The following is a 25894-nucleotide window of genomic DNA, read 5'->3' on the forward strand; positions in this document are numbered from 1 at the left end:
TAAGCGATCCTACTTTCCGTCGTCCGCGATGTCCACAAATATTCTCTCTGTGGTAAAGGTTTTTGAAATTTTAATAACTTTCTTAAACTACACTGTCACTGGATTTCTACCAAACTTGGACAGAAGCTTGTTTATGATCATAAGATGGTATCCAGAAGTAAATTTTGTAAAAATAAAATTCCATTTTTTCCGTATTTTACTTATAAATGGACTTAGTTTTTTCTGCAGGGAAACATAACATTCACTCTGTGGTTAAAGTTTTTAGAATTTTAATAACTTTCTTAAACTATCCTTGGTTTGTACCAAACTTGGACAGAAGCTTGTTTATGATCATAAGATAGTATCAGAAGTAAATTTTGTAATAATAACTCCATTTTTTCTGTATTTTACTTTTAAATGGACTTAGATTTTCTTCCAGTTAACATTACATACAGTCTGCAGCTAAAGTTTTCAAATTTGAAAACATTTATTAGATTCATTAACTATCCTAGATTTTTACCAAACTTGGACAGAAGCTTCTTACAATCAAAAGATAGTAATTAAGAGGAATACTTTTATTGATTATTTTCCATATTTTTGTTGAGCCTGCGATTTACAGCAAAAGTAGGCGAGACACTGGGTTCCGCGGAACCCTTACAAATTTTTTTCTGAAAAATTGTAAATCAAATGTAAATATATTGCCAACATGAAATTCTTTAATTGAAAAACAAATTATTTTTAAGATGATTGCAATTATCTCAATTAAAAAAATAAGAATATATCATTATAAATTTTTCAGCCATCATGCACAGAACGATCAGTTACGACAGTTAGAAGAAGAGCAAGAACAGCTAAATTCATCACTACTAGCCCTGACCACACATTTTGCCCATGTCCAATTTAGATTAAAACAGATTGTTAGTGCACCTCCAGATGATAAAGAGGTAAAAACAGAAAGATTCCTCCACTGCAACTTGTGTGTTACGATATTTCTCAACTCTAAGACAGTTCAATTTTTATTTTGAAAGCATTAGATTTGCAGAGTTTTTTTTTTAATAATAAAAGGGGAGAGTAAAGAAATATTGGATACACTGGTTATAGTGGAGGGATCTGTTTCTCTAATGATTGTTTTCCTTCCTTTTCAAAGATTTGCAGAAAGTTGTGTTCTTTATATGACATCATCAGACAGGGTCGCTATAGGAAATTTAGAAGAAACCAAAATTTGACTTCATGATTATATTTCAACCAAAACTTGGCCATTATACATCTTATACTTGGTGGTATATAGTGATTATTTGATTTCTAGACCAAAAATATCATGATGATTTGGGTATCTACGACTGTACTTTTGATCATTTGTTAATCTTGTTTAAAAGGATAATAAGTGATTATATTGGCAAAAAATTGTGATTATGTGATAACTTAGAAACCTCCATGTGGGGCCTTCTTAGTGAGGACCCTGTGAACACCAACAGATAACTGTAAAAGTAACAACAAAAAGTAACAACAAAAAGCAACAACAAAAAAGCAAAACCAATACGCCAGTTCAGGGAAATGGTATTTAGCTGTATCTGTCATGTGACTTCCATCACCATGTGACTGAAATTTAGGCATTGTCACTTCTCACATGATGAGCGAACGGAACGGGTGAACATTTTTATCTGCAGAAATTTTGGGAATTTAAAATAAAAAAGTGGAACCAATACTGTGTAAAGAACATGTTTACAAGTAATCTATAAAAGGGCCCTAACCACATCAGTCATGCACATATTGACCATTCATTGAATGCTATATTTCTCCTGCAGACATTATTACAAGAATTGGAAGAGTTTGCCTTTAGAGGTATTCCTGATGCCAGATTATGTTTAGACAAAAAGTTAGAGGAGGTTCAAGAGGAAATGGTAAGTCCACATTAAAAATAATTTAATTTTGGATGTAACACATCTTCTGATTGGCTGACGTTGTTTTGTTTATCAGGTCATAGACAAAAAGTTAGAAGAGGTTCAGGAGGAAATGGTAAGTCCACATTTAAAATGGTTTTGAACACAATTTAAAACCAAAGTGGAAATTTGAAAAAAATGAAACCTGAGAAAAAATAACAATTTTAAGGGGTTGGCTTCCCTTTTTTGTTGTTGGGTCTATTTTGGACAGAACTTCTAAAAACAAATTAAACCTGCAGGAAAATAATTAATACTGGGTATAGGAGCACTTATCATAAACACCAACCACTCATTATATAGAATAGAATTGAGAATGAAAATGGGAAATGTGTCAAAGAGATAAACCCAACCAAAGATCAGAAATCAGCCAAAGGCCACCTTAAAAGGGTCTTAAGTTACAGTGTTCCTATTGAAGGTTGGTTCTTCTCTCTGGGCATTGCGGCTTCCTCCACCCATAAAAACTAGATACCACGAAATATCCTCAAAGTAAAAAAACAATCAATCAATCAAAACAGCAAGAAAATCAAGCACCTGAATGCAGTGTTTGTTTTACTTATAATTCTTACAAAATTCTAAAAATACCTCCCACAATTTATTTATTTGAGTTTCTCCCATCCTACACTCCCAATTATTATATTGTGAACAACCTTTAACCTTTTTCTACCTTGAATTACAGAGTGATCAGGAACATGAACAGAAACTAATAGAGCAGAGAGAGAAACAGAGGGAGTTAATAGAACAGCTGAAAAAACAACTGGAAGAATTAGAAACTTATGCTTATGAGGTTTGTAGAAGTTTTTTACTACACCCCCTCCCCAAAAATGTAGGTAATATATAAAAAAAGAAGATGTGGTATGATTACCAATGAGACAACTATCCACAAAAGACCAAAATGACACAGACATTAACAACTATCAGTCACCGTACACATTAACACATTTTTTTTTAGCTTAACACAAGTCCTACAGCAAAATAAACTAACAAAATACCCGTCAATAGTTAACAAAACATGATATAAAAAAATAAAGAGTGAGAACCAAGAACTCCATCAAAAACCAGGGGTGAATTCTGGTGTTCAGATCCTGCTCCATGTGGCATCCATCAATCTGACAAATGATGCTGTTAAAAATCTGGATGTTTCCTGGGAATGATAATGTTTAATAAAATTATTTTCATGTTAATATTTATATATATTTGTACATATAATGGTCTACAGTAAATTTCTTATACATATTTTCTATAGACTGGCGATGCTGATGTGGTTCCTACGTCCAAAGTGATGGAGAAACAAAAAGTTGTCATCGATGAACTGAAACATAAACTGGATCTTAATCTGGAGGGCTTTGACAGTCTCAGGTAAATAGGGGGGTGGTTGGTATAAACTGGATCTTAATCTGGAGGGCTTTGACAGTCTCAGGTAAATAGGGGGGTGTTATAAACTGGATCTTAATCTGGAAGGCTTTGACAGTCTCAGGTAAATAGGGGGGTGTTATAAACTGGATCTTAATCTGGAGGGATTTGACAGTCTCAGGTAAATAGGGGGGTGTTATAAACTGGATCTTAATCTGGAGAGATTTGACAGTCTCAGGTAAATAGGGGGGTGTTATAAACTGGATCTTAATCTGGAGAGATTTGACAGTCTCAGGTAAATAGGGGGTGTTATAAACTGGATCTTAATCTGGAGAGATTTGACAGTCTCAGGTAAATAGGGGGGTGTTATAAACTGGATCTTAATCTGGAGAGATTTGACAGTCTCAGGTAGCAATAAACAGTTAGGAAAATATACTAAAATTTGCCCTTATGAATTTTACCATTCCCTTTTCATTGCTTTCTTGCAATATCAAGCTTACTGTTTGTGTCATATATGGGCATATGTATGTAATCAGAATCCTCCATAGATTTTATTTCCAGTATATAAAATTGCAAAATATAATTTCTTTTTGGTGTATCCATGGCAACAATCTGCATTTATTTGTTATAAAATATTGCAAAAAGGGGGGGAAAGATGTCACATATTTCCCCAAAATTTGGCTAAAAGTCGAATTTCAATCGCTTGAAGTAATACCTTTTCTGAAACTGTGTACATATATCATTCAGCAAATCCAATGAAAATCATATGTCTTTCGTCTCATTTTTTTGTAAAATTGCGTCAAAAACTTCGTGTAGAAAAAGAGTGTTTGTAAACAGTACATTAATTTCTGGACCGATGGCCGGTCCAGCTATGAAAATACGGACTGAAAAACAGAAAACAGCCCATAAAACAAGTCAAACATAATCTTGATGCTCTTATAAACCACCTTTGAAGGCTAAATTAGCACTCATCTGTCTAAAAATGAATTTTATTACACAATAACTTTCCTATTTGAAAAATCCACAGGGGCCATAATGCGAAACTAAACTCCTAACTGTGTATTGCTACCTTAATAGTAAATATTTTTTTCAAATTCTCCCTTTTAACTTATTTTCTGAGTTCTGCTAGCTAAAACAAGTAAAATGGCCTTTTATTTTTGAAAATTGATTACGTAATGAATATTTTATGAAGGTTAGCAGTTGACACTGAAACGCAACAAAAACTGATTTTAAGAAAGGTGCCAAGTCAAAGTGTGAAATCTTGTCTCTACCTCAATTTTTAGCCAAATCTTAAAAACTGTACCTCTTTTGTCATTTTTTAATGTTGAATATCATAATAAGATCTCTGATGATGCAACATTGTACAAAATTTAGCAATTTTAAGCATAAAAATGTTAATCTGTATGCTTATTGCATACCACAGACTTGATTAAAAAACTTGGTGATAGGGTATCAATTTCTTACATCTGATTTAACTATACATTTAATATATGCCAAAATGTAACATGAAATCTTGATAAAAATAATAATGTGACATATTCGCAAGAAAAAAACCAACGCGTTCAATACTTGGGCTACTACATGCAGCCCAGTCCATCAGAAGCAAGCGTTAAGCCGAAAGAGTACAAATATAAGCCTAGTGTCAAAATGTCTAATTTTGGTTGCTAAGGACTGTAAACAATAAAATTGACACATATTGTCATTGTTAAACACTTAATTTACTCAGAAGTTGATTTTGAATCTGAATATCAATAGATTTGTGGCATGAAAAGTCTTAAGTTATACCCTTCTGAGCTTGGTAAGCATGCCATAAGGTAGCAATAAACAGTTAGGAAAATATACTAAAATTTGCCCTTATGAATTTTACCATTCCCTTTTCATTGCTTTCTTGCAATATCAAGCTTACTGTTTGTGTCATATATGGGCATATGTATGTAATCAGAATCCTCCATAGATTTTATTTCCAGTATATAAAATTGCAAAATATAATTTCTTTTTGGTGTATCCATGGCAACAATCTGCATTTATTTGTTATAAAATATTGCAAAAAGGGGGGGAAAGATGTCACATATTTCCCCAAAATTTGGCTAAAAGTCGAATTTCAATCGCTTGAAGTAATACCTTTTCTGAAACTGTGTACATATATCATTCAGCAAATCCAATGAAAATCATATGTCTTTCGTCTCATTTTTTTGTAAAATTGCGTCAAAAACTTCGTGTAGAAAAAGAGTGTTTGTAAACAGTACATTAATTTCTGGACCGATGGCCGGTCCAGCTATGAAAATACGGACTGAAAAACAGAAAACAGCCCATAAAACAAGTCAAACATAATCTTGATGCTCTTATAAACCACCTTTGAAGGCTAAATTAGCACTCATCTGTCTAAAAATGAATTTTATTACACAATAACTTTCCTATTTGAAAAATCCACAGGGGCCATAATGCGAAACTAAACTCCTAACTGTGTATTGCTACCTCAGGTAAATAGGGGGGTGTTATCAACTGGATCTTAATCTGGAGGGATTTGACAGTCTCAGGTAAATAGGGGGTGTTATAAACTGGATCTTAATCTGGAGAGATTTGACAGTCTCAGGTAAATAGGGGGGTGTTATAAACTGGATCTTAATCTGGAGGGATTTGACAGTCTCAGGTAAATAGGGGGGTGTTATAAACTGGATCTTAATCTGGAGGGATTTGACAGTCTCAGGTAAATAGGGGGGTGTTATAAACTGGATCTTAATCTGGAGGGATTTGACAGTCTCAGGTAAATAGGGGGTGTTATAAACTGGATCTTAATCTGGAGAGATTTGAGTCTCAGGTAAATAGGGGGGTGTTATAAACTGGATCTTAATCTGGAGGGATTTGACAGTCTCAGGTAAATAGGGGGGTGTTATAAACTGGATCTTAATCTGGAGGGATTTGACAGTCTCCGGTAAATAGGGGGGTGTTATAAACTGGATCTTAATCTGGAGGGATTTGGCAGTCTCAGGTAAATAGGGGGGTATTATAAACTGGATCTTAATCTGGAGGGATTTGACAGTCTCAGGTAAATAGGGGGGTGTTATAAACTGGATCTTAATCTGGAGGGATTTGACAGTCTCAGGTAAATAGGGGGTGTTATAAACTGGATCTTAATCTGGAGAGATTTGACAGTCTCAGGTAAATAGGGGGGTGTTATAAACTGGATCTTAATCTGGAGGGATTTGACAGTCTCAGGTAAATAGGGGGGTGTTATAAACTGGATCTTAATCTGGAGGGATTTGACAGTCTCAGGTAAATAGGGGGGTGTTATAAACTGGATCTTAATCTGGAGGGATTTGACAGTCTCAGGTAAATAGGGGGTGTTATAAACTGGATCTTAATCTGGAGGGATTTGACAGTCTCAGGTAAATAGGGGGGTGTTATAAACTGGATCTTAATCTGGAGGGATTTGACAGTCTCAGGTAAATAGGGGGGTGTTATAAACTGGATCTTAATCTGGAGGGATTTGACAGTCTCATGTAAATAGGGGGTGTTATAAACTGGATCTTAATCTGGAGAGATTTGACAGTCTCAGGTAAATAGGGGGGTGTTATAAACTGGATCTTAATCTGGAGGGATTTGACAGTCTCAGGTAAATAGGGGGTGTTATAAACTGGATCTTAATCTGGAGGGATTTGACAGTCTCAGGTAAATAGGGGGGTGTTATAAACTGGATCTTAATCTGGAGGGATTTGACAGTCTCAGGTAAATAGGGGGGTGTTATAAACTGGATCTTAATCTGGAGAGATTTGACAGTCTCAGGTAAATAGGGGGGTGTTATAAACTGGATCTTAATCTGGAGGGATTTGACAGTCTCAGGTAAATAGGGGGTGTTATAAACTGGATCTTAATCTGGAGGGATTTGACAGTCTCAGGTAAATAGGGGGGTGTTATAAACTGGATCTTAATCTGGAGGGATTTGACAGTCTCAGGTAAATAGGGGGTGTTATAAACTGGATCTTAATCTGGAGGGATTTGACAGTCTCAGGTAAATAGGGGGGTGGTATAAACTGGATCTTAATCTGGAGGGATTTGACAGTCTCAGGTAAATAGGGGGATGTTATAAACTGATGTACAATGTAAATCAGTATCGCCTGCCTTGTGTCTGTGTGTTCAAAGTGACTGTTATCAATCTACATTAATCACTACATGCACTTGCTTGAACTTGACCAACCTGTGTTTAACCAGTTTGTTTAGCTTGTGCTTGACTATCCTTTGTTTGACTAGCCTGTGGTTGACTAGCTTGTGCTTGACTAATCTGTGCTTGACCATCTTATAGTTGAATATCATGTGCTTGACCAATCTGTAGTTAGCCTTTACTTGACTAGCTTGTGCTTGACTTGTCTGTGCTCAACTAGTTTGTGCTGGGCGACCTTGTGCTTGTCTAGCCTGTGCTTGACTAGCTTGTGCTTGTCTAGCCTGTGCTTGACTAGCTTGTGCTGGGCCATCTTGTGCTTGTCTAGCCTGTGCTTGACTAGCTTGTGCTTGTCTAGCCTGTGCTTGACTAGCTTGTGCTGGGCCACCTTGTGCTTGTCTAGCATGTGCTTGACAAGCTTGTGCTTGTCTAGCCTGTGCTTGACTAGCTTGTGCTGGGCCATCTTGTGCTTGTCTAGCCTGTGCTTGACTAGCTTGTGCTGGGCCATCTTGTGCTTGACTAGCCTGTGCTTGACTAGCTTGTATTCCACAAGTTTGTGTATGACTCAAATCCTATTTGACCAGGTTGGTGATTTTATTAGTATCACGGTTCTCCACTTTCCTCAACAAATTAAAAAAGTTGTATTGCCAAGTCTGATGAAAGTGGTGTTAAATACCAACAGAAAACCATGTATCATTTTCACAACTATAAAGAGCATGTAAAGGTTATTTTTTTTTTTTAAATTTCATCATCTAACACTTTTGTAATCTTGGTCATATGTATAAATTAACTTTTGGCATCAGTAAAAGAATGACTAAAACAGACAACATATCCAAACAACAGCATACCACAACTTACCTGATACTTATATAAAATTCCACACAAAACCAACTTAAAAATTCCAAACAACAACACATCACAACATGTAAAAAATGAAATTAAATAAAATCAATCACAAACTTAAAAAAAGTCCATTACAAATTGAATAAAATTATTAACCTTCAATACTATTTAATATTTCTAAGAATTCTTTTGTCAGTTGAAAACTCAAAAAAAATGCAATAACTTTATTCTTTGGCGTTTTCTAGAAAAGTTTAAAAAATGAAATTATAATGAGGAAAAATATGATACTGTAAATTCAGAAATTATCAGAAAGTTTTATTTATATAAGGAATGACTGTAATATTTTTTCTGTCTATGAAGAAATAACATAAAAAATGTGGTACACACTGAATAATGCGTGTAGCTGGTTATTTAACAGTGTGCACCACATTTTTTGTATTATTTCAAATAGACAGAAAAAATATTACAGTCATTTCTTATAATTTAATTCTAAATTCCATTTTAAACCGTAGAAAACAATGAAAATCGTTGATGACGTCACGGTCACATGACTAAGTTATGTCGATGGACTCATAACAAAATAACGTCAGCCAATCAGAAGAGGCGTTATATTCAAAATTTAATTATATAAATTATACAAACTGAGTATTGTAATAATAAGAATTTGTATTCCTATTCAAATAAATATTCATGAAGAAAATTCAATAATTAGTTAGTCATGTCAAAATTGCAAAAATAAATTGTTAATGATGTCTGAATTTACAGTAATAATTATCAGCAATTTATTAGTTATGACTATTTAATGTTATCAATGTCTATATTTTTCAGCACAGATCAGTTAAAACAGATTGTTGATCATGCTGTTGGAGAGGTAATTATCTTGTGCCTTCATTTTTTATATGCCCTTCTAAGTGGCCTGGGCATATATTGTTACTTATATATATATATGTGTATCATTCTTTTGTTCAGATATTCTGATAAGAAACATTTGTCCTGACATATTTTCATTATTTTGTATTTTTGGCAGGAATACAGTTGTTGGACTGATGATTATAAGATGATTTTCTGTACATTAGGGCAACAACAACAAAAGAAAAAACTTATTTCTGGTCTCAGCTTGGAATCTAACTCTAAATACATTGCCTTTTCAGATAATAATTTGTCATTTGAGTACACTAAAAATCCCTTTAAAGCTGGATTGGTCAAAGTCAAATGGGCAGTTGACAATTTTATGGGTTTTTGTCTGGTCGTTGATGATCAATATCGCTAAAATTGAAATTGCACTTAGTCCAAAATGACAAAATTGTAATAATAAATGCATGCAATAATTTCTGAATTCACAATACATGAAAACCAGTAAACTTTATATACATGTAGTAATTTTATGACTTTTTTTTCTTTTCCAGATAGTTAACCCAGGCAAGGTTAAAGAAAAGCTGATTCAGCAGCTATCAACACAGATAACTGATTTAGAAAGATTTATACAGTTTTTACAAGGTGATGGACTGGGTCAAAACTTCTTTTGCTTGTGGCACTGGTTTATTTTTTTGTTCGGTACTTTAAATGTGGACAAGATTTTGAATATATTGCTAAATTTCTGAATAGCAAAAAAATATTTGCTATGAAGTAATGGGGAACAACAGACAGAACTTAAGTTTTTCTGACTGCTAAATTTTTAATCTGATAATTTTCTAAATTGTATAAAATAACCTTGTTTTTGGTCCCTATTAATTGGATACAAAAAACTCTTTCATTGCAACCCAAAGATTTTATTTTTCATCATATAATTAATTTGATTAATCAAAAAAAATATTTGGGGAATGTTATGAAATTTTGACCTGGTGATGCTTTTAATTCTCTAGTTGAGGGATTCACCTTCCCGACTTAGAAATAACATAGTTGCTATTTTTCTGAATTATTTTATCATATTTTCCCTTCTTTTATCACACTAACAATTAATGACCCATGTAAGCAGCCATGTATTTAATATTAATTTGCTTAAAATTAGAATTACTGGATCTGGAATTTTTAAGGAGAAATAACTCTGATGATTTTCGGAAAGGTTACTTGTTTTTTGTTAGGGATCATAGATTTGTTATTACAAGTAAGCTCTGAGCAAACTTGGAGCATACTTGGAGCATACTTGGAGCATGCTTGGAGCTTTATAAGTAGGCTCTCTTCAGCAGTTCATATCACAATAGTTATCATGATCTATTAATATGTCTGTTAGATCTTTGGCATTTCCATACAAAGGAAAGTACTACTGAGAAGAGCCTACTTAAAAAGCTCTGAGCATTCTAGGGTTATTGCCCTTTAATGACAAGTCATTCCCATTAGAATTTTTTTAAACAGAAACTATAGTAAACAGAGAAAAACTGCGACTAGCAGACATATAAGGAAAATAAGATCTAAAAATAGATTAAGACTCAACATGAGAATACGTCTGAAATAGCTTTGAATTTTGGGTATCTGGATGATTCGTTCCAACTCCGATTCGTCCCAACAAATTCGTCCCAAGTTGCTTGGACAATTCGTTCCAACTTTTTCCAAAACTTGTCAGTTCGTTCCAACTTATTCAAGAACAGTATTAAACAATAATAACCATTTGCATAGCCTTATTTTTTCAATTTATAATGCTGTACTTATATATATAATGTAAATAAATACTTAGCTTTAAAAGAAATCTATGATTTATTAATTGGGAAGAAAGGTATGTTGGGTATAATATATTGGTAATAATTAATTATTAAGTATTTCATGACAATTTAATATTTTAAAAATGAACAAAGTACTAACTAGTGTTATTTTCAAAGATATTCGTTATCATTATAATTGATTACTGTATTCTTAATTTTAACCGAAAATCAACAAAGGTTATAAATATTTTTGTTTAATTAAAAGCTGCTTTTTGTTTGTTTAATATGGTGAAATAACAGTTACTTGCAACAATTGGCACGGTAGCAAATCGGCAAGTCTGTAGAAAAACCCGTACCCATTTATTGCAAAAGATTCAGATTATCCCGAAATATGATAAAAGGAAAAAACAAAGATAACCCAAAAAAACTATGTCTAAATAAACAAATATATATAAATCTGCGTTTTTCAACATAAATATTTGTTAAAATCGAACCATAAAAGCCTTCAAAGATATAGCTGAAAAACGATCTTTTAATATGAAAATATCAAATATGATACATAAAAATTGACAAGAAATTGATGATTTTTGCCGTGAACTATAGGTTGATTTACACAAAAACAGTGATATACGGACATAAACAGTGAAAGAAAGTTGGAACAAATTGTTTAGACTGATTGAAAAACGATCTATTATATGAAATATACATAAAAAAATGACAAGGAATTGACAATTTTTGCCATGAACAGTAGGTTGATTCACAGGGGCTTAAAATAAATCAGTTGGTACGAATTGACAATTGACTTGGTACGAATTGTCCAAATCTGGAACGAACTGGTTTGGAACGAATCCGACTTGGAATGAATCGGACTTTGAACGAATTGACTAGCATTCAAATTTTGTCATTGCCAACTGTCCATAGTAAGATTTGATCTATATGGTCCCTTAGAGTTCACATACCATTAATGTTCTTTCATAGCGATGCAGCACATGCAAAACTTTTTTTATGCCCCACCTACGAAAGTAGAGGGGCATTATGTTTTCTGGTCTGTGTGTCTGTCCATTCATTCGTTAGTCTGTTTGTGCGTCTGTCCATTCATTTGTTAGTCTGTTTGTGCGTCTGTCCATTCATTTGTTAGTCTGTTTGTCCGTCTGTGCATCCATTCATCCGTCTGTCCCGCTTCAAGTTGAAAGTTTTTGGTCAAGGTAGTGCCAAATTATATTTTTTACCCAATTTCACAGCCCATTGAACATGGAAAATGATAGTGCGAGTGGGGCATCTGTGTACTTTGGACACATTCTTGTCAGTACAAATTCTAAAATGATGGACAGGTGAACATGTCAAAATCTGCATGTTCACAATAGACAAGTGGAAATTGCTTAATCCATGAGAGTTGTTGTTTACCTTCAAGTGGAACACATTATGACAATTATAATTTCAGATACCTTAATATGAAATATCTCTGTTTTTATTTAGTTTTATATTCTTTTATAACATTATTAATGCTTCATCCAAAACCTGCTTTTATCATATACATATATATACTAAGTGCTATCTTTGTCACCTTGAAGTTTAGCAATACATGTACTAATAAAATAAATATATAATAATAGATACTGTGGATTCATTAATATTCGTTGGATACCAATTTTCATGGATTTTGCCACAAATTCAAATGTTCAACGAATAACACAATTTCTAATGAAATGTATGCAGACTTATTCTAAGCCATGAAATTAAATATCAACGAAAATGCAAGTTCTCCTCAATCCATGAAAAATTGGTACACATGAAAATAAATTAATCCACAGTAGATCTAACAAGAAACATCAAATATAGGATATTTTTCAACCATAAGCTGTTTCTGAATGGATTGCATGGGGATAGAAAGGTACTTCTATTCAATTTTGAGGAGTTACAATTATTTTAATCAAATTTATTAAATTGATTTGATACATATGCATGTGCTAGGAGCTGTCTGAAAATTGCAATGAGGTGAGAGGTTTTGTTTTGCACCTTGTTGAAGACCTCATTGTGACTTTGAGATGAAGAACAGCAATAAAAGAGTTGTTTTACTTTGTGTTTTGACTTTGTGTGTTCTTTGCTCGGCATGTACTGATTTTGTGTTATGGATGGAAACCCCATAACCTTTGTTTTATATTAACAAATACGACAGTTGTCAAAAGGACCCAACTTATCTTTGATCTTAGAATGAACAAAATTGTGAGAGAAAAAAATCAATATCCTTGTAGCTTATACTACTTGGTAATGTATTCATGAGCTGTAGAGTTGGTATGAGTAATGAGGGGGATAGGAGAGGTTCTGATACCGAAATCCCAGGCTTAAAAACACAAAATCCTGAGGTCCCGAATTACAATAAAGTAAATCCTGACATCCCGATATCCGAAAAAAAGAATTTCCGGATCCCAAATGGGTCAACTCCGAAATCCAGAGCTTAAAAACACCCAATCCTGGAGTCCCGATAAATCTCCTATCCCCCTCAGTAATGGTATGCTCATTATCAGGGTTGGGAATTCACAACCTTGAGTGTTGAATAATTAATGATATAATAGATGAACTACTTAGACCACTCGTCAATATATATTATATGATCATTTCTAAAACAGTATTTTTTGTCATTAGTGTATTTCATTTTTGAAGAGCATAAAATGTCTTTTTCAGGGGAGGCAACAAGTCCTGGACCTTTAGGAAAGGAGAGATGCACATGTACAGTTCATAAGGTTTGTCAGATTTAAATGTGTCAATATTTTATGCATCAGTGAGTTATTAATTTGAACGGAGTAATGCCCTTTGGAAAATAAACATTATATGAAAACATGCATTGCTAGCTCTCTCATGTGTATAATGCTTGCCTGATTTTTATGAAATATATATCATAGATTTACATCAGCAATGTCTCAGAAAGTTTAAAATTAAGTTCCAATTAGAGTTATGTCCCTTGAAAACATTAATTATAGTGGAAATTGCATTGCATTTGCTCTCAAACCTTCATTTCTTCAAGATATTTATGATATAAAAAGATTGTTTTAAAGTTATTGCACTGGGACTTCTATTAAATTACAGATGTGTAACTGTAGAGTATTTTTTTTAAGGAAAAATAAAAAAAAAATTGGCAAAAAATAATTTATAGCTTAAAAAAAAAGGCCAGAAGTGTCATGCTATTTTAAGGAATTTGAAAATAGAGGAAGGGATGGTTGTTATAAACCATTTATAAATTGTATAAACCTTTTATTTTCTTTTAGTTTCCTTCTGGTGATTGTTCAGATACCTCTTCAAAAGATTGTAAAGTGCGAGACAGAAATACCAACAAGCACAATAAAAAGGTAAATATACAATTAATCAGGAGACAGTATAGATTCGTAGAGGGCCATAGCTGGATTAAACACAACTTTTCATAATTTTTGGTGTTTAACACTATTGTAATTCATCGTTTTGAATATTATGTATCTTGACACAATTTTTTTTTTTTTTTTTAAATAGATACTTGTTTTTTCCAAATATTTCCTGCTTACAATTTCCTCAGTTGCACAGGACACAACTTTAAATAATTCTTTCCTTGTACAGTTGATACTCAATGTTAATTTTTTCATAATATGCATTTCTCTGATTCTTAGCCTATTTATTCTCTTCATGACCTGTTGATTATGTTTGTTAATAAACATGTGGTCTGTTTGATTTGACTTCAACATTTTCTTGCTTTCCCCTGCACATTCTGCTGCGACCAAATTATGTACATTACAATATTTCTTCACTCTAGTGTTAAACTTTAAATATTTTTAAAAACACTTGGCAAGCCTTAGTTTAATTTTGAAAATTTGGCAGTCTCCAGAAGAGAAACAGTGTTTAAGGCTTGATATAGTGGTAGAATCTATAATTATACATATGGCAGATTTTACAATAAGAAGGAATTATTGTTTTTTTGTATCCATCAAAAAAGCAATTGCTGAAACTGTGAAACAGACTGTGTAATGGAGTAATGCATTATGTTATTGAATAAAATGTGTCTTTCTGAGTAAATAAAAATAAAAATTACTCTGTGCTTGTGTTTTTTGTTAGAATTAGAGGGTTTTCAATTTCAAAATATTGGACATGGAATAGACATCATGACCTACTTTACTGACATCCAGCTTATTTGGAGTGGAATTTTGAAGTATTATTTATAAGTTGAGCCTTATCACATGGACTTATATTTTAATAAAAAGTCTTCTTTTGTGTTTTAATCATAACTTTAAGGCAGATTTTTATTGGTAAAGGCTAAAAAAGGTAATTTAATAATATTGTTGCTAACGTCACGTCTTTTCCGTCCATTGTGGTATGTCACGATCGCAATTTTCTTGTTGGTTCTCAGACAGGCAATTGTAGTTATTTTTATCCCGGGTTTTATAAATAATTGAAAATAGCAATCATATTAAATTTGGATGACGTAAGGGGGTCAAAGGACTTGAGGAATCAATATCATTGGCTGTTTTATTTTTTGCGAACGTTACTACTTGAGGTTTCCGTCCAAATCAGTGTCACGTGAGCAACATATATTTAGATCTGTAACTCTCCTGTATAGGAGTTACGATATCGCCCTTTGCAGAATTAGATTCGGAGTCAGTTCCTTCACATGATGGGGTAGCAAAGAAGGTTAGTTGTATGTAATATCGTTACAAGAGGACCTTAAATGTATTCCGTCCATCAAAAAGACGTTCGCAACAAAACGTAATGTCATGATAGTAGATGTTGCTAATGTTACTATTACGAATTGGTTTCATGTGTATTCATTTGATATAAAGTACACCTGCAAATGACATTCTGTATATTTAGAAATTCTAAACCAGACTGTACAATTTTATTACTTCAGGCATATATTAAACATCACTGTGTGCATACATTTGAACTTTTAAAGATGTTGTTGCTCATGTTACATGTCCAAATGTCGCTAACGTTACTTATTTTTGTCTCCGTCACGTTAGCAACATGAAAGTAGGAGACAGAACACAATACTGTAAAATCTGCCATATGCAACTCTTTAAATGTATCTGATTTCTTCAGAATGTGAAAGAAACAAGAGCATTTATAAAGAAAAGTATCGAGTTACTACAGATGTTCCTCATTAGTCAGTTTGGATGTGGTGGGAGGGACTTCCAGAGAAACTTACTGAAGAAAACAACAAAAGGCAATCATTGGGGGTAGGTATTTAGTCAATTTGGATGTGGTGGGAAGGACTTCCAGAGAAACTTACTGAAGAAAACAACAAAAGGCAATCATTGGGGGTAGGTATTTAGTCAGTTTGGATGTGGTGGGAGGGACTTCCAGAGAAACTTACTGAAGAAAACAACAAAAGGCAATCATTGGGGGTAGGTATTTAGTCAGTTTGGATGTGGTGGGAAGGACTTCCAGAGAAACTTACTGAAGAAAACAACAAAAGGCAATCATTGGGGGTAGGTATTTAGTCAATTTGGATGTGGTGGGAGGGACTTCCAGAGAAACTTACTAAAGAAAACAACAAAAGGCAATCATTGGGGGTAGGTATTTAGTCAGTTTGGATGCGGTGGGAGGGACTTCCAGAGAAACGTACTGAAGAAAACAACAAAAGGCAATCATTGGGGGTAGGTATTTAGTCAGTTTGGATGTGGTGGGAGGGACTTCCAGAGAAACTTACTGAAGAAAACAACAAAAGGCAATCATTGGGGGTAGGTATTTAGTCAGTTTGGATGTGGTGGGAGGGACTTCCAGAGAAACTTACTGAAGAAAACAACAAAAGGCAATCATTGGGGGTAGGTATTTAGTCAGTTTGGATGTGGTGGGAGGGACTTCCAGAGAAACTTACTGAAGAAAACAACAAAAGGCAATCATTGAGGGTAGGTATTTAGTCAGTTTGGATGTGGTGGGAGAGACTTCCAGAGAAACTTACTGAAGAAAACAACAAAAGGCAATCATTGGGGGTAGGTATTTAGTCAGTTTGGATGTGGTGGGAGGGACTTCCAGAGAAACTTACTGAAGAAAACAACAAAAGGCAATCATTGGGGGTAGGTATTTAGTCAGTTTGGATGTGGTGGGAGGGACTTCCAGAGAAACTTACTGAAGAAAACAACAAAAGGCAATCATTGGGGGTAGGTATTTAGTCAGTTTGGATGTGGTGGGAGGGACTTCCAGAGAAACTTACTGAAGAAAACAACAAAAGGCAATCATTGAGGGTAGGTATTTAGTCAGTTTGGATGTGGTGGGAGAGACTTCCAGAGAAACTTACTGAAGAAAACAACAAAAGGCAATCATTGGGGGTAGGTATTTAGTCAGTTTGGATGTGGTGGGAGGGACTTCCAGAGAAACTTACTGAAGAAAACAACAAAAGGCAATCATTGGGGGTAGGTATTACAGGAAGTAAACACAAAAATCCACTCGAAATACACTCAAATCCTCTCAAAGGATCTATAATATGTAGATATATATAAATGTCTATTTTACTGATAGGGCTAGTAATAGATGAAAAAAAAACAATTTGTAGATTATGATTTAAAACTCCTTGTGTAAGAGCCAACATTGATAAGGAAAAAAAATGTTACAAGAACAGTTTACACGCTGAGTGGCAGCCCAGGCAGCACTGGCTAGTGAAATTGCTCTTGGGCCTGTAAAAGTCATATCTACAGGCCAACAGAATCTAACTAAAAGTTTTCAAAATCGAGCTCCGGGCCTATAGATTTAATAGTTCATCGTGAAGACTGCAAGAAAATGTATGAGTAAATTTCTAACCAAGTCAATACGTCTTTATTAAACATTATGAAAAAAATATAAGGAATAGAGAAATATCCACTTGATTTTAGCTTGATGTTTATATTTGTAGTGACTTACGAGCCCGTTTGGAGGTAGCTATAAACAAAGTATTAGAGGCAGCAGTAGAGGAGGAAAAAAGTCAGGAAAAAGATGCCAGGTTCAGTGAATATGGCAGTGATTCAGAGGAGGTAAGAACAAACTGACCTCTAATTATAAATTCAGGGGTGTGGAAATGCTATGCCCGACTCGCCCGACTCGTACATTTGAACAACCGGACAAGTAATTATTTTTGTCTTGGTTGCCCGTGGACAAGTAAAAAAATATACAAGACAAAGTTCAAATCCAACAAAAACATAAAATTAATTTCAAAACGTATAAAGATGTTTAATATATGTAAAAGAAACCAATGTTCAGCAAAGTAAAAACATCAATGTTCATGACGATAAATTACATTAAACCGGAAATAGTTCGCTTACCAAAATAAATTAAAAAAAAGTATGCGAACCCGAGTCGCGTAACATTGCCATTGGCTTTGTCCATTGACCCGGGATCGTCGATTAGGTTTTATCCATCCTTTACCGGAAGTGCCATTTCTTTAAATTTTGTATCGAGATTCAGATTGATAAATACTTAATAAAAAGCTGGGCAAGCAAGACAAAAAGAGTCATGAGTCGAGTAGAAAACCTTAAATGTAAATGGAGGACACAGAGAATTTAAAAAAAAAAAACGGAAGCGAAAATTTCAGACATCGTGAATATCAAATTGCCCCTGGTTATCTATGGAAATTCGGAAAATAAATTAAGTTTTTGTCTTATTTATAGATGAAAGATCAACATTATTTGTTGTCAAAGTGGTAAAAAGAAGACCGAAGGGACGCTTTAATTGTCCATCAAGACTATAATAAATAATCAAGACAATAATAAATAATCAAGAAAAAACAAGTGTGTCAGTTGAGAGAAACACCACAAAATCAATAGTTTATCTATTATTTAGTTTATATTTCTTCAATCACTGTCCTCAAATTTAGTATATTACTGGCTTCAATTTTTATTCAAAAACTGCTGCAAAATTGTCCTTTTATACATGTCATTTCATTGGTTGGTTTGCTGTTAGTTTTCTGTCCAATTGATGTTAACCCTATCCTACTTTCCTTATTTTTTACACATATAAACAAATGGATTTCATTTGTTTGTGATGCACAACAGTGCTAAGTAAAAATCATATATTAGCTACATAAAACAAGAAATACTTCAATATTTATTGGGATCATCAGGGCAAGTAAATTTTTTTCTGGACAAGTAAAATTTTAGGTTTCACTTGCCCGGGGACAAGTGCTCACAACAAATATTTCCACACCCCTGAAATTATTGTTGGTCATCTTAACTAGATTCATTTTCTCGCTCGACTGGGTACAGCAAGAGTGATAAGAGCATTTGACCAATGATAACTTGTTATTTGGCTATTTTACCAATTGCCGACGTTAATATCATTGGCAACTAGCATGTGCACCCATAGTTTCTAGCGATGATATTTCATATCACTCTACTGTGCTGAGTATCAAGTTATAAGTCAGTAATATCAAATGAAAATTTGGTAAAATAGGGATATTGTACGTTATTTGAACTCTGTGGATAGTCTTATTGGCAATCATACAATTATACTGCATTTTCTTTTTTATACCACCTCAAAATTTTTGCATACATATACATTGTATTAGTTTGGCCTTAACAATTTTTGGAAATAATGAATTAAAATGTTACGCAAAGTTTAAATAAAAAATGCCTTCCCGACCCCCATACATTTATATCTTAAATAGCCTTTTTGTTTGCACCTGTCCTAAGTCAGGAATCTGATGTACAGTAGTTGTCGTTTGTTTATGTAATATATACGTGTTTCTCGTTTCTCGTTTTGTTTATATAGATTAGACCGTTGGTTTTCCCGTTTGAATGGTTTTACACTAGTAATTTTGGGGCCCTTTATAGCTTGTTGTTCGGTGTGAGCCAAGGCTCCGTGTTGAAGGCCGTACTTTAACCTATAATGGTTTACTTTTTAAATTGTTATTTGGATGGAGAGTTGTCTCATTGGCACTCACACCACATCTTCCTATATCTATTTACATAAGTTAGCTTATTTTTCTTTTTTTTTATTGTACAGAGTCAAGAACAAAGCAGTGCTTTGCTTACACAGACTGTGAGAAGAGATCTGTCAATGGCCATTAGAGATTTGATAGAACATGGACTCATGGAGGTATGTCACATGCTATTCTTAATAAAGGGTCTAGGGGCCTCGGTAGCTATAGTTAGTAGTGTAATCACTAGCAAGTCAACATTGATATTGTGAGTTTCTAAACCCAGCTCATATGGGTGCACTTGACTCCAATCTTAATTGACTCGGATTATCAGTTTTCCTATTGAAGGTCATGGTTTTCTCAGGGCACTCCGGCTTCCACCACAAAATAGCCCTGATTAAAAGTGGCGTTAAACACAGAAAATTAAAAATCAAAAAAGTAATAAAGGGTAAAATTTTGAAATTAAGAATAAAAACAAAGGAAATGTGTCAAGAAAGAGCAGAATACAACCCAAGGCCACCAATAGGTTTTCAACACAGTTAACAATCCTGAACCCGAAGGTGGGCTTCAGCTGGATCCTAATCAATATGTTCCACATATATTAGTCACACTAAACTCTGAAACATATAAATGAACCAAAATTTAAATAAACATGCATGACTAACAAAGGGACGTGTTATCTTTCGTGTGAATTAGCATGTTAACAATTTCTCCTTAGTGTGCTGATTGGGGGTTCATACTTGCATAACATTTAAATGTTCGAGTCCTGAATATACCTTTAAATTTTAGGGACTTTGCACATAGAAAATAATGTGAATATAAATTGTTGTGAAATTATCAAACTTTGATCTTTCTTTATTCAAATATGACATCAAGGTTATTTAAGAACAAAACATTTTTTTTGGTAAATCTGGTGTTTTATTTAAAGCTGAAGAGAAAATCAACTATTTTATTTATATTTTTTCATATTTAATCTATCAATTATCGTTATATTTATTTCTTCATTTATTTTTTTATCAAGTTATTGTTTATTTTATTTTATTTGTGTTTTATGCTTATTTATGTTATATTTATAATTGTCTCTCAAAATTAGATTAATTGCCATAGGGTTAAAATAAATTTAAACGCCCAAAAAGCAGTAGGCCTGGGCTAACTCTGTGATACCCTTATTTGTAGCCAAGGTTGTTCAACACCCCCTAGCAGAAGTTGGTTTAGTATGAGTATTAGCCTGATGTTTATCAACTGATTTCAATTGTTTTGTAGATAGGACAGAGTACAAGCGTAGTACCGTGGGGATGTTTTCCATCGAGGTCAGGGCAGGTAACCAGACAGATGCATGCTTGGGATTTGTTGATCAAGTTTTATGAAATGAAGGTTAGTGGGTTTTTTTCTTATTACATAAGGAGTTTCAACCTGAGTTGTACAGTTTTATAAAGAATTTGAATTGATAGAATTAGTGTCAAGTGATTGTGGGCAAGTTTTTTTTTTTTACCTTAGTTAGATTTGACACTTTTATTATTCTTTTAAGTTTTTAGCTCACCTGAGTGAGCTTATGCCATCACTTGGCGTCCGTCGTCTGTCGTCGTAAACTATTTCAAGAATCTTCTCCTTTGAAACTACTGGGCCAAATACTTTCAAACTTTAACTGAATGTTCCTTAGGGTATCTAATTTATAAATTGTATCCGAAGTTTTGATCTATCAACAAACATGGTTGCCATTGCTAAAAATAGAACATAGGGGTCAAATGCAGTTTTAGGCTTATAACTCAAAAACCAAAGCATTTAGAGCAAATCTGACATGGGGTAACATTGTTTATCAGGTCAAGATCTATCTGCCCTGAAATTTTCAGATGAATCAGACAACCCGTTGTTGGGTTGCTGCCCCTGAATAGGTAATTTTAAGGAAATTTTGCTGTTTTTGGTTATTATCTTGAATATTATTATAGATAGAGATAAACTGTAATCAGGAATAATGTTCAGCAAAGTAAGATTTACAAATAAGTCAACATTACGGAAATGGTCAGTTGACCCCTTCAGGAGTTATTGCCCTTTATAGTCAATTTTTAACCATTTTTCGTAAATCTTAGTAATCTTTTACAAAATTCTTCTCCTCTGAAACTACTGGGCAAAATACTTTCAAAATTTAACTGAATGTTCCTTAGGGTATCTAGTTTGTAAATTGTATCCGAAGTTATGATCTATCAACAAACATGGTCGCCATTGCTAAAAATAGAACATAGGGATCAAATGCAGTTTTTGGCTTATAACTCAAAAACCAAAGCATTTAGAGCAAATCTGACCTGGGGCTATATTATTTATCAGGTCAAGATCTATCTGCCCTGAAATTTTCAGATGAATCAGACAACCTGTTGTTGGGTTGCTGCCCCTGAATTGATAATTTTAAGGAAATTTTGCTGTTTTTAGTTATAATCTTGAATATTATTATAGATAGAGATAAACTGTAAACAGCAATAATGTTCAGCAAAGTAAGATTTACAAATAAGTCAAATGACGGAAATGGTCAGTTGACCCCTTTAGGAATTATTGCCCTTTATAGTCAATTTTTAACCATTTTTCGTAGATCTTAAAAAACTTTTACAAAATTCTTCTCCTCTGAAACTACTGGGCCAAATACTTCCAAACTTTAACTGAATGTTCCTTAGGGTATCTAGTTTGTAAATTGTATCCGAAGTTATGATCTATCAACAAACATGGTCGCCATTGCTAAAAATAGAACATAGGGGTCAAATGCAGTTTTTGGCTTATGGAAGTACACCACTAATTCATGGTCCCATTGCTTTCTATGTTAAATTCCTCCGTTTCAAGCAGGCACACCTCTTTTATTTTAAGTTCAAATAAAGTGGCAATCATTGCATTTCAAAGCAACACTTTATGGTGTCTTGTACTGAAAAAATCAACATACCTTGCATGGCATATAAGAAGAACTGGTTCCCGGAACTTCAGATGTACCAAAACAGGTACTTCAGATCTGACAAACAGACCAAATGTACCCTCTTTTTAAAATTTGGTGCAGTTTTTTTAATATTCAAAACTAAAGGTCCAAAAGTGTTCTACAATGATCACCAGTCCTTCAGCTTTCATTTGATACCAAAAATACCTAAATATTCTACATATTTTGAAAGTTACACTCATGCGTAGGAACTATTTTGTGTTAAATATGTACTACTTTCTGGTATGTGCTTTCTGGCCGGGCCTGAATTAGTGGTGTTACACCTATAACAGAACCAAACTTGCTCTATTGACTTGAGCATTCCTTTTTTTCATTCTATGATCTATTTCAAGCAATAAAAAACATATAAAGCTTTAGTCCAAAGACTATTTTATTACTTCAAAGCTCAAATTGGACTGGTAGTAACATATGGGTTATTCAAAGAAAACTGCATATGTATATTACCAGTGGCCAATATACTTTTTTTATTCTCAATATCATTGTTTTATTTATTAATTTCTATAAGTAAAGCTATGCGCTTACTAATAGTCATATTTTTATCAGAGGTTCTTCATTAAATAAAAATATATTAGTCCAAACTTAAGACATAAATGAGAAATTATCCCCCCTTTTTTCTTGAAATTCAAAAAAGGCTTTTTTTTGTATGAACCATGAATTCTGTGGTAAAACATAGATAAAAAAGAGCAATTTATATATCCCTCAGCTATATAACTTGCTAAACTGGTTCAAAATTGCATGTACAGTGAGATTTTAGAATTCTTATATGAGTATATACCATTTGCCTAGATTGTAAAAGGCTACCATAAGAAAAACAAAAAATCTTGAAAAATCAGAAAATTATTTTGACCAAGAGATGTTCTGTTCCATATACAAGTCATAAAATACATGTTTTATGGATTTCAATCAGAAAAAATGCAAAAATAAGAACTTGGAGTCAAGTCCTAACTGCATGCATGTTGTATGACCATAAAAGGCTAACATATTTGAGTAAACCAATTTAAGAGCTTAAATTTCCCATAAGCAGGTTGGTTGACCAAAAAAAGATGATAAATCATGATTACTAACGTCATATTTGACTTATTTTCATTGGAATAGGTACAACTTCTAAAAATTGGATTTCTGGTGATTCTCTGTAATAGGAAGTACACCACTAATTCATGGTCCCATTGCTTTCTATGTTAAATTCCTCCGTTTCAAGCAGGCACACCTCTTTTATTTTAAGTTCAAATAAAGTGGCAATCATTGCATTTCAAAGCAACACTTTATGGTGTCTTGTACTGAAAAAATCAACATACCTTGCATGGCATATAAGAAAGAACTGGTTCCCGGAACTTCAGATGTACCAAAACAGGTACTTCAGATCTGACAAACAAACCAAATGTACCCTCTTTTTAAAATTTGGTGTAGTTTTTTTAATATTCAAAACTAAAGGTCCAAAAGTGTTCTACAATGATCACCAGTCCTTCAGCTTTCATTTGATACCAAAAATACCTAAATATTCTACATATTTTGAAAGTTACACTCATGCGTAGGAACTATTTTGTGTTAAATATGTACTACTTTCTAGTATGTGCTTTCTGGCCGGGCCTGATTTAGTGGTGTTACACCTTATAACTCAAAAACCAAAGCATTTAGAGCAAATCTGACCTGGGGTTATATTGTTTATCAGGTCAAGATCTACAATGTATCTGCCCTGAAATTTTCAGATGAATCAGAAAACCTGTTGTTGGGTTGCTGCCCCTGAATTGATAATTTTAAGGAAATCTTGCTGTTTTTGTTTATTATCTTGAATATAATTATAGATAGAAATAAACTGTAAACAGCAATGATGTTCAGCAAAGTAAGATCTTCAATTAAGTCAATTTGACCAAAATTGTCAATTGACCCCTTAAGGAGTAATTGCCCTTTAAGGACTTTTTTCGCAATTTGTTCATCATGTTGACTTACTTTAAAAAATCTTCTCCTTTGAAACTGCTGTATCAATTTCAGCCAAACTTAGGCTAAATGAGTTTCAGAGTATTTAGTATAAATTTTATATTTTATTTCCTTGTATGTCAAGAAACATAGCTACTATGGCTAAAATAGAACATAGGAGAAAATGATTATTTTTTTTGGCTTTTGAAGAAAATAGGACGATCCAAAAAACATTTAAATAAATTGAAAAGCCAAAATAATCATTGATGAGAGATTTAACCAAAAGAATTAAGGTGAGCGATTCAGGCTCTTGAGAGCCTCTTGTTTAAATTAAGTTCATATGATGAATGCTATGTAGATATAATGTGTGAAAGTTTTTGGTCAAGGTAGCTTTTGATGAAGTGAAGTCCAATTAACTTGACACTCAGTACACATGTTCCCTGTAATATGATCTTTCTTATTTTAATGTTAAATTTGAGTTTTGATCCCAATTTTAAAGTCAACTAAAAAAAATGATAGTGCCAGTGGGGTTTCCCTGTACTATGAACACCTTCTTATTTTTCTAATTTTCGTATATGTATTACCTTAACCTTTTTATACGACCGCAAATTTTGAAAAAATTTTCGTCGTATATTGCTATCACGTTGGCGTCGTCGTCGTCGTCGTCGTCGTCGTCCGAATACTTTTAGTTTTCGCACTCTAACTTTAGTAAAAGTGAATAGAAATCTATGAAATTTTAACACAAGGTTTATGACCATAAAAGGAAGGCTGGTATTGATTTTGGGAGTTTTTGTCCCAACATTTTAGGAATTAAGGGCCAAAAAGGGCCCAAATAAACATTTTCTTGGTTTTCGCACTATAACTTTAGTTTAAGTTAATAGAAATCTATGAAATTTTGACACAAGGTTTATGACCACAAAAGAAAGGTTGGGATTGATTTTGGGAGTTTTGGTTTCAACAGTTTAGGAATTAGGGGCCAAAAAAGGGCCCAAATAAGCATTATTCTTGGTTTTCGCACAATAACTTTAGTTAAAGTAAATAGAAATCAATGAAATTTAAACACAATGTTTATGACCACAAAAGGAAGGTTGGTATTGATTTTGGGAGTTTCGGTCCCAACAGTTTAGGAATTAGGGGCCAAAAAGGGACCCAAATAAGCATTTTTCTTGGTTTTCGCACCATAGCGTTAGTATAAGTAAATAGAAATCTATGAAATTTAAACACAAGGTTTATGACTATTAAAGGAAGGTTGGTATTGAT

The 25894-nt window shown here is 33.5% G+C and overlaps 1 protein-coding gene across 5 annotated transcripts in view; it reads left to right on the forward strand.

Moving 5' to 3' along the window:
- The window catches only part of LOC134699471 (RUN domain-containing protein 1-like), a 49190-nt gene that overhangs the window by 10145 nt on the left and 13151 nt on the right, over nt 1–25894 (forward strand). For all 5 annotated transcript variants that reach the window (XR_010103605.1, XM_063561062.1, XM_063561063.1 and 2 more), the window contains 12 exons: nt 779–923; nt 1785–1880; nt 2596–2703; nt 3163–3275; nt 9097–9139; nt 9675–9765; nt 13587–13645; nt 14168–14248; nt 15963–16099; nt 17752–17869; nt 19836–19928; nt 21013–21123. Coding sequence is in view for 4 of the 5 variants with exons in the window: in XM_063561062.1 (XP_063417132.1) it covers nt 779–923; nt 1785–1880; nt 2596–2703; nt 3163–3275; nt 9097–9139; nt 9675–9765; nt 13587–13645; nt 14168–14248; nt 15963–16099; nt 17752–17869; nt 19836–19928; nt 21013–21123 (1195 nt within the window). In the remaining variant the exon portion in view is untranslated. The remainder of the gene's footprint in view (nt 1–778; nt 924–1784; nt 1881–2595; nt 2704–3162; nt 3276–9096; nt 9140–9674; nt 9766–13586; nt 13646–14167; nt 14249–15962; nt 16100–17751; nt 17870–19835; nt 19929–21012; nt 21124–25894) is intronic.

Source organism: Mytilus trossulus, unplaced genomic scaffold, assembly GCF_036588685.1.
Source record: "Mytilus trossulus isolate FHL-02 unplaced genomic scaffold, PNRI_Mtr1.1.1.hap1 h1tg000070l__unscaffolded, whole genome shotgun sequence".
Lineage (NCBI taxonomy): Eukaryota > Metazoa > Mollusca > Bivalvia > Mytilida > Mytilidae > Mytilus > Mytilus trossulus.